Below are 8,827 nucleotides of genomic sequence, written 5' to 3' on the forward strand. Positions count from 1 at the left end.
TTGCCAGTTTCTCCTGCTAGGAAGCAAACTGTCCCTTCTCCCAAACTCATTCTAATAGGTTCTTTTGGCTCCTCTTTGCCTAGCTTTTCCCTCCCATGTGACTTGCTCTGGGTCCCAAAGGGTTGGAGGGGAGAGGAGACAGGAGGAGGGCACTCCTAAAATGGTGGGACCCTGTCCCCTAGGAGCTGACAAACAGCACAGACCATGAGGCTTTGGGGCTAAAATGAACCAGAAATCTTTCTGGAGGAGCCTAGAAGAGGAGAGGATGGGTAGCTAGAAACCAGGTGAGAATGACTTTATGTGGGGAAGATAACTGAATGGCCTAGCCAAAACAGAGGATATACCCTCTCCATTTACAAATGGGGAAATTAGAGAAAGCTAAATTGGCCAGAGTCACATGGCTAGTAAGAGCCAGAGCTAGGTTACATCTAGATTTTCTGATTCCAGGTCCAGCATTCAGCACAAGGATGGAAAGGTACGTTTAGACCGGATAGTGGAGAGCCTTGAGTTGCAACTGACTTTAGACAGCTTTGATATTTTTATTTTCTGAAAATGAGGGTTCAATGTTCTCCTTCCTGTCCTCCCCCAGCATAAAATGCTTTTGGAATACAGTAAATTGTTTCCCTCATTGTGAGCTTAAGATGCTGATGGGAAATGGTGGGGTAGAGATCCCCTCACTTGTCTGTAACAGCAGCCTCCTCCATCCAACATTCCCAACAGGGCCTGGATCCTAGTAGATTGGAGACTGTCACTGGACAGGGGCAAATACTGTCTTCCAACCAGCTCCTCCCGGCTCAGGCTAAGCCCTTAGGGCTGATGGGATGGGGAGAGATCCCCTTACAATTCCAGGCCTTCTCCTACCTTAAACTTCCCAGTCCAGCTCACTTGTTTTACAAATGCAGAAACAAAGGCAGGGGAAATGTAACACATTAGGTGGAATCTTTGAACCCAGGCCCTCTAACTTAAAAGCCTGTACTCTTTTCACTGTATATCTCAGGCTTCAGACCCATTCATAGAGAGATAACAATGTTCATTGTCTCATATTAAATGCATGGTAGTGATTGGCCTTGACTGCCAGGGCCTGTGCAGTTCCAGCATTCTGCATCAGCAGAGTTTGTCATAAATATACAAGGCGCAGGAAACAGCTCCAGGGGTTCTTTACTTGGGGTCTATGAATTAACTAGGTGGGGTTTTTTTTAAATATAGTGATCATGGTATTTCAGTATAATCGGGTTCTTTTGTAATCCTATGGGTTTTATTTTATGCATTTAAAAGCATGATTCTAGGAAGGGGTCTTTGTTTAAGAATCTGTGATCTAGCCTAACCCTCTTATTTTTAAAGAATGATGCAAAAACCTGACACACACCCCACTGCCTCCCTATTGAATAAAAAAAAACATCATAAATATGTGCATTCCAACAGAACTAATTCCCACATTGGCCCTGCCCCAAAATGCATCTCTACACTTTAAGATCATCACTTCTCTGGTGGGACGTGAGTGGTGTCAACCCTCTCATTCTGCAGAAACACACTGAGCCGCAGAGAAGGCAAGGGACTTGCCCAAGGCCACACAGCGAGTTGGTAGCAGAGCCAGACCCTACAGGCCAGCTCCGGCTAGCTCCCTTTCCACCGGCCCACGTAGTTGCGCCCTCCTCCTTGCGGCATTTGATGGCAAGCAGGATTCCCCTAGCCAGGCCGCCTCAGCCATTGGCCGGGAGGCCGGGGGCCGGAAGGCGGCTGGAAGGATTCCAACCTTTCCGAGCCCAAAGGAGGCGGAGGAGGAGGAGCGGGGGAGGAGAGAAAGAGTAGACAGCTTCCCCAGGCCACGCCCAGCGGACGTCCCCACAGTGCGCCCCGCCCCCTCAGCCTCGCCCGACGTGGCGGCCCGAGACGAAGGCGGGCGTGAGAAGGGCCGCCTTTTCCTCCCACCCCGCCTCCTCTCCCCATCCCCGCCCCCGCCAGCATCGGGACGTTTAAAGGGATCCATTTAAAGGGGAAGTGACTCATTTTTCATAGGCTCGCCTGGCCCGGCCCGCTTCGGAAGCCCCGGGGCTCGCTCGCTCGTTGGCTGGCTCCCGCCTTGGCCCCGGCCTTGGCCTTGGCCTCGGCCTCGGCGTCGGCAGGCTGAGAGACGCTGGCCGCGCGGGAGGATCATGGCCGAGGGGGCGGGCCCGAAGGGGTCTGGGGATTCCGTTTCCCAGCGTTTTGTGTACGAGGTGCCGGCCTGGATCATGTGTCGCTTCTACCAAGTGATGGATTCCCTGGAGTCGACGGACTGGTACAAGTTCGGTGAGGAGGCGGGGGAAGGGGGCATTGCCAGGGAGTCGCGCTGGGGCCGCGGGCCAGCCCGAGGGAGAAGGGAAGTGGCTCGGGCGGGAAGCGGGGGCTCCCCCTCCCCCAGCCCAGCCCCGGGCCCGGCGGCCGAGGGCGGCTTGTGCGCTCCGACCTCCCCTAGCTTTCACCGGACCCCTTCCCTCTGCTTCCGCGCCCGGCAGTCACCCTGGGGGCCACCGCTCGGCAGCGGAACGACCCCGAATTCCCCGCTCCCGCAGTTAGCCACCATCTCTTCTCTCCCTGGTCACCCGTGCCCTTCTCCCTTTGTGATCGGCGCGTTGGAGAATCCCGTGCCAGGGAGATGGGTTGGGGACAATCACGGGGCACCTCGTGTCTGGAACGATGCGAGTTGACCCCATTAACCCTGGAACATGCCCCTGTCTCTCCTCTGACGCTACCCTCAACCCGACGCAGGCCCTCATTCCCTCACACCTGGACCATTGTAATAATTGCTTGGGGAGAAAGGGGCAAGAGGGTGCAGCCTGCCCCAAGTCTCTCCCCACGCCAGTCCATCCTGCATTCAGCCACCAAAGTGATTTTCTTATAAACTTCAGGTCCTATCATATCACCGCCCCTCCCCCCCACACACACACACTCTTGTGGCCTCCAGGAACAAATACAAAATGCGGAAACTGAGCCTCAGAGGCATTGAGTGACTTGCCTAAGGTCTTACAGCTACTAAGTGTGGATTCCATCAGGTATTCCAGACTCCCAGTCCAGCACCCTATCCAATACTCCCCCATTTTTCTTAGAGGTCATCTAAGCCTCTCACTTGACAGAGGGGGAAACTGAGACCCAGAGAGGTGGCCCACAAGGGGCCACTTTCCCAGAGGGACAGGTAGGAAAGGGATTCAAGCTCAGGACCTCTAAAGATAAGCTGCCCAGAGGCTGCCTCTTGTTGATAAATTCATGAACCTTGAGCTTGGTAGCTGTGGGTGCTTGCAGAAGAGGGAGGAGGGAGCTGAGCTGGGGAAATTGAGGTAAAGGTTTAAATAAAAAGCTTCCCCTTTGCCCTCCCCCATCTATTCCCTTGACCCTGCTCTAAGCTAAGACCATGCAGGAGGGTTTGTGCGGTTCAAGAGGCCAAGGTCTGGCTCTTCCCTTGCCCCCACCCCCACCCGTTGCTAGAAAGAGTGAGGTCAAGAGGAAAAAGTGCCAGTATTCAATGTGAGGAGAGGAAAGATGGCCAGAGAGTGAGAGGGAGATGGCAAGAACCTGTTGGGGCAGGGGGCAGGCTGGCAAGGAAGCCAGTTTGGCTTATTCTCTCTCCCCCCACCCAATTTGTTCCCAGACGCTTTTCAGATTCTTTCCTGCAGGTGACCTGGGGCTATGGGAACAAAAGGGATTGAGAAATGAAAGAGACTGGTGGTTATTTAGTCCAGCTCCTTCGTTTTACAAATGAGGAAACTGAGTTTCAGAAAAAGTAAAGTGGCTTGCCCTTGGTCACACCATGAAGTTAGTGGCAGAGCCAGTATTAGAACTCCAGGGCCAGTGGCTCAAAAGCCAGGGTTCCTTGTCCATGGGCAGGGCCAAGGTGTGAGTGACTTAGGACAGGGCCACTGCTGGCTTCCTGTCATGGCAGGGATTGTGGTCAGAGTGGGGGCTGAGGGAGGCCTGATGGGATGTCACCAAAGCCAACAGCCAAGCCCCAACCTGCTTCTGTCCTTGATAAGATGTCCCGAGGACAACTTTGACTGGACTGTGTGGGGCTGACCCGTTTTCTTGTTTCTCAGCATCCCTCATTGTTCAGGACCAGACAGAACTGCGGCTGGGGGAGCGTTTTCATGATCGAACGGCCAGGATCATGTGGCCTTGGATTAACAAAAATGCCCGGGTTGCTGACCTCCTTCATATCCTCACTCACCTACAACTGCTTCGAGCCCGAGATATCATCACCAGCTGTGAGTCTTCCCTCCCCACCCCCCAAGCTCCCCACATACATATGCCCAACCCTGTGTCTGCTCATAAGTGTCATCTATCAATGCCCAAATGGTACCCCTCCCTTCCTTCTGTCAAGTCCCCAGCTATCCCCTAGAACTCCCCCTGTTCTAGGTCTGGAATTGGGGAAGAATAGTTGGATTGGGGAGGCTTCAGCCCCAAAGGAGGCTGAGTTTCAATTCAAAGAGCTAGCTCCAGCCCTGGGCCCTAAAGTCCAAGGGACTTTCCCTCTGCCTCCCACACCCCAGCCAGGCCCCAGCTGGGCTCCTAGAAATAGCATCCACCCCCCAAGAGAGGATCTCCTTCACCCCACCCTTGTGAAGGGAGGCCGGCTTATGTCCCTCCCCTTGGCCTCAAGAAGGTGATGGAATGGAGGGGGAAAGCATGTTATTCCCCCCCCACCCACATACCCCATATCATTCCCTGCTGTCATTCTTGCTTTTATAACAGTATCTCTGTGTCTTTTCCTTCCTTCCCTATGCTTTTAGGGGACCCTGAACCCCCATCATTGCTCCTTGCTGCCTCAACCTGCACACCCACCCCTCCATGGCCCCCTCCTCACCCAAAGCCCACTAGCCTCAATAAGGAAGAGGGAGCCAGGCCTCCCAAGGTGCCACCATCTGCCTCGACCTTCCCTTCCCCAGGTAATGGGGCACTTTATTTGGGGAGGAGGAATCCAGAGCTTCTTGAAGGAGAGGGATGAAACATTGCCCCCTTAATACCCCCTGGGCCAGCTGTAGTGGACAGGTGGGGGGGTGGGGAGTGGATCCTGAGCTTAGGGTGAAGCCTCCTTCTGAAAAAGGAAAGGAGGGGTCCTTTTGGAACCTTCCCCACCTCTCAGATACCAGGCCCCAGATCTGTGTCCTGGGCTTAGGGCAGTCAGCTGTGTTCCTAGAAAGCTGTGTGTCCTTCAGATTTCTGTAAATTAGATTCTCTTTGAGGTGAAACCCAGGAGCTGGCTTCAGGGAGACCTTTCTGGAATGCCAAATCCTTCTGTCAACAAGTAGAAAAATCCCCCTTAGATTTATTTTTGATTTTTGCTTCAAGCCAAAAGGGCTGTGGCTGGTGGGCTGATTGCTCAGGGAGTGCCCCAGGAAGCAGTCCCTCCTCGGCCCATCCAGAGGCCCCTGGGCCTGGACATCAGATTGAAGCTGAGAGGGTTGAGGGGGAAGGGTGGCCAGGTTTGGTTGGGGAGGCCCTGGTCTGGGCTAACCCAATCACATTTCACTTTCTTCCCCTCACCAAACTCTTCCAGGTTTCCCCTCAGATTCCCGGTCCTTCCCTTGCCCTACCCCGAGCCCTGCACCCCAAGGGGCTGGGCCATTCGGCTCTAACACCTCCTCTTCTTCCGCAAAGGTATGTGTGTTCCCTCAATCTGCCCCGAGTGCCCCCACTGGGCAGAGCCCTTACCTAGGCACTGGGGGAAGAGACTGGAAAGAGGAGGCTCCCACCCTCAGGAAGACCCCTCATCCAGTAGGGAAGAAAGAGAACGTCGAGCAGACAGATGGACAGTTCATTTCAGTGCCTTGAGGGAGGCAGTGTGTGGAGTGGACAGGGCCCTGGCTGTGGAGGCAGCTCTATCACTGCCTACCTGTGTGACCTAGGTGAAGTCCCTTCCCTCCCTGGGCCTGTTTCCTCCTGTGTAAGATGGAGTTTGACTGGGTGGCCTTCCAGCACTAGTGCTAGGAGCCTCCTTTAGGGATGGAGATATAAAGATGCAACTGAAAACCATTACTACCTGCCCTCAATGATCCAAATAAGCATTTAGTGCCCACTATGTGCTAGTAAGGAAACCCAGCCTACCCTTGAGGAGCTTATATGCCACTAAGGGTGACAACACTTAGAAGAAGGCACTAAGGCAGATCTGGACCAAGAAGGGGCCTTAGAGTCATTTAAAAGAGGAGGAAACTGAGTCTCCATGATAATCTCAGGAGGGAAAAAAATGTGAATAACTCAGGGAGAAAGGATGGGCAACAGGAAGCAAAGCAAGCCATCCAAAGCTTGAGGGGCCTCGGTGGAGGGACAGTGGCAGAGGCCTTGGGTTCAAATCCCAGCTCTGCCACCTACTTGCTGTGTGATCTGGGGCAGGTCCACCGAGATGGCAGGGACCTCCCCTGTGTTTTGCACAGGAATGCATGATATGAGAGCTCATTCAGCCACCATTTGTCCAATTGAATTGAAACAGGGAAGGAGAGGATTCTGGGGACTAGGGTTGGCCTTCTAGGCATAATCTACCTGATAAATTCTTCCTCTTTGTACACAAGTGAGTTTTCTCTCTTTCACTCAACTAAAAAGCTAGCAGAGATACTAGCTTATTGGCCATTCAGCTGATGTTTAGACAGAGTTGAGTTCCTGTAGGGAAAGAAGCAGGCCACCACGAATGGCCTGGTGATGGGCCTGAGGGCACTGGGCAGAGGGAGGCAGTGGGCTCCGTATGCTTCAGCCTCACCCAGCTTGGGGGGGGGGGGCGGTCTCCTTTTGCAGCAAGGAGAAGAGAACAAAATCTCCCCAGTGCATTGTGCCAACCCATCCCCCTTCCGCTGGCCCTTCCTTGAGATCGCCCAGGCCACCTGCAACTTCTCAGAGGAGCTGAAGATTGGCGAGGGAGGCTTTGGCTGTGTGTACCGGGCTGTGATGAGAAACACTTCCTATGCTGTTAAAAGGCTCAAGGAGGTTTGAAGAGTAACAGGTTGGGCTGGGGGAGGGAGAGGTCCAAAGCTATGCCAAACTTAGAAATCCAGGGAGGACCCGAGGGAAGTGTAAGAGTCTGGTTGGAATGGTCTGACAGAGCAGAGGGATATCCTTTGGGAAGCGGGGGGCAGAGATGGGGAAGCTGCTGGAGGTGTCTTCCTCTAACCCTGACAACAGGATGCCGAGCTGGAGTGGAACACCATCAAGACAAGCTTTGGCACTGAAGTGGAGAAGTTGTCTCGGTGAGCTGTGAAAGCCACACCTTGAGCTAGAATCCCTGGGGGAGTTGGGATGGGGAAGGAGGGACAGTTGCGGGCAAAGCTAGCTAACCCTTGAAGATGACCATATTGTGCTGATCACTGGAAGGGATGGCAGTGACGATCTAGTTCAGGCTGCTCATTTTAGAGGTGAGAATCCCGAAGCTCAGAGAAGGGAGTGTGGCACCAGACGTAGAGTCAGAAAGACCCAGGTTCAAATCCCATCTGGCATTTAACTAGCTGTATTGGCCTCAGTTTCCTCATCTGTAAAATGGAGGTGTTGATGGAGTTGTTAGGAGGATTCAATGATATAACCTTGAAGCACTATATAACTCTTAGCTATCATCATTGTCCTCATCACCCTAAGGCTCACGGTGAGTTGGTAGGAGGCAAAGCCAGGGAGAGAGCCCAGCCCTCCTGACTTGGACACCTGGGCTCTTTGTACTATACACCCTGTCCTTGTTTGGGAATGGGGTGGCCTTATGGTTCTTGTATCACGAATTGAAGCAGAGAGATAGCAATAATCAGGGTGCCTTTTTTGAAACATGTTCTTCCACGGCTTCTGGCCCTGCCTTTCTCAACCAGGTTCCGTCACCCAAACATCGTGGACTTTGCTGGCTACTGCATTCAAGACAACATCTATTGCCTGGTCTACGTCTTCCTACCCAATGGCTCCCTGGAGGACCAGCTGCACTCTCAGGTAGGTATTCAACCAACTGGGTGATGCTGACTTTCTCTAGTCAAACACCCCTGGTCCCTGTGCAGCTTCCCAGACGTGATCCTTGCCTTTGGGGCACCAGAAGCTAGGTGAAACCCACGTCTTTGTAGTAGGCATCTGCTCTGTGCTTGCCAATCACCATGCCAAATATTAACAAATAGCCCCAATACTCAAAGAGCTTACTTTCTTTCTGGACTGATGTCTTTGGTTACATCCCCTTTGTTTCTGAAGATATCCACCTCCCACCCCCATCTCAGCATCCCTTTTAACAAAGATTAAAAAAGAAATGAGAAAAAAACAATCCAGCAAAAGTCCCCAACATGTTGACAATATATGCAGCATTCCACCCCCTTAATCCCCCTCCCTCTGCAATTTTCTCAGCATTCTCCAGGGCCAAGCTTGGTTATTATATTTACACAATATTCACATTGGATTGGGGAGTCTGAATTTCAATTCAGAAAACTGGGGCGTTTTGTTCTTTCCATTTACGTTGTGGTAGTCATTGTATATGTTGTTTTCCTAATTGTACTTACTCTCCTCTGCATCAGTTCATGCTGGTCTTCTCATGCTTCCTTGAATGCATATTCATCTGGGGGGGGGGGGCAAGGCAATCAGAGTTAAATGACTTGCCCAAGGTCACACAGCTAGTAAGGGTGTCAAGTGTCTGAGGTTGGATTTGAACTCAGGTCCTCCTGACTCCAGGGCTGATGTTCTATCCGCTGAAGCACCACCTAGCTGCCCCTCATAGTCATCATTTTTTATGGAGTAGAAATATTCCATGACATTAATGTATCACAATTTGAGACCTTTCTGTCTTGACTTCCTTGGAAGTTTATGCCTAGCAGTAGGATCTCTGGACAGTTTTAATCACTTATTTTGCATAATTTTC

General features: G+C 52.4%; 1 protein-coding gene across 1 annotated transcript; it reads left to right on the plus strand.

The window, feature by feature from the left end:
* Positions 1 to 2,042: 2,042 nt before the first annotated feature.
* Positions 2,043 to 8,092, plus strand: IRAK1 (interleukin 1 receptor associated kinase 1). The gene is made up of 8 exons (XM_036740434.1): positions 2,043 to 2,289; positions 4,068 to 4,235; positions 4,761 to 4,916; positions 5,528 to 5,628; positions 6,757 to 6,945; positions 7,141 to 7,205; positions 7,806 to 7,920; positions 8,021 to 8,092. Exons 1-8 carry the CDS (start codon positions 2,154 to 2,156, stop codon positions 8,090 to 8,092), a joined length of 1,002 nt encoding a protein of 333 aa, XP_036596329.1. The 5' UTR covers positions 2,043 to 2,153.
* The last annotated feature ends 735 nt before the right edge of the window (positions 8,093 to 8,827 follow it).

This window comes from Trichosurus vulpecula (assembly GCF_011100635.1).
Source record: "Trichosurus vulpecula isolate mTriVul1 chromosome X unlocalized genomic scaffold, mTriVul1.pri SUPER_X_unloc_1, whole genome shotgun sequence".
NCBI lineage: Eukaryota > Metazoa > Chordata > Mammalia > Diprotodontia > Phalangeridae > Trichosurus > Trichosurus vulpecula.

Bases quoted from the DNA above. Each gene is read 5' to 3' on its own strand.
- IRAK1 (XM_036740434.1), top strand. From the start codon at position 2,154: ATGGCCGAGGGGGCGGGCCCGAAGGGGTCTGGGGATTCCGTTTCCCAG. The intron at 5,629-6,756 runs GTATGTGTGTTC...CTCCTTTTGCAG, and splicing joins CCTCCTCTTCTTCCGCAAAG to CAAGGAGAAGAGAACAAAAT. The intron at 7,921-8,020 runs GTAGGTATTCAA...TTGGGGCACCAG, and splicing joins AGGACCAGCTGCACTCTCAG to AAGCTAGGTGAAACCCACGT.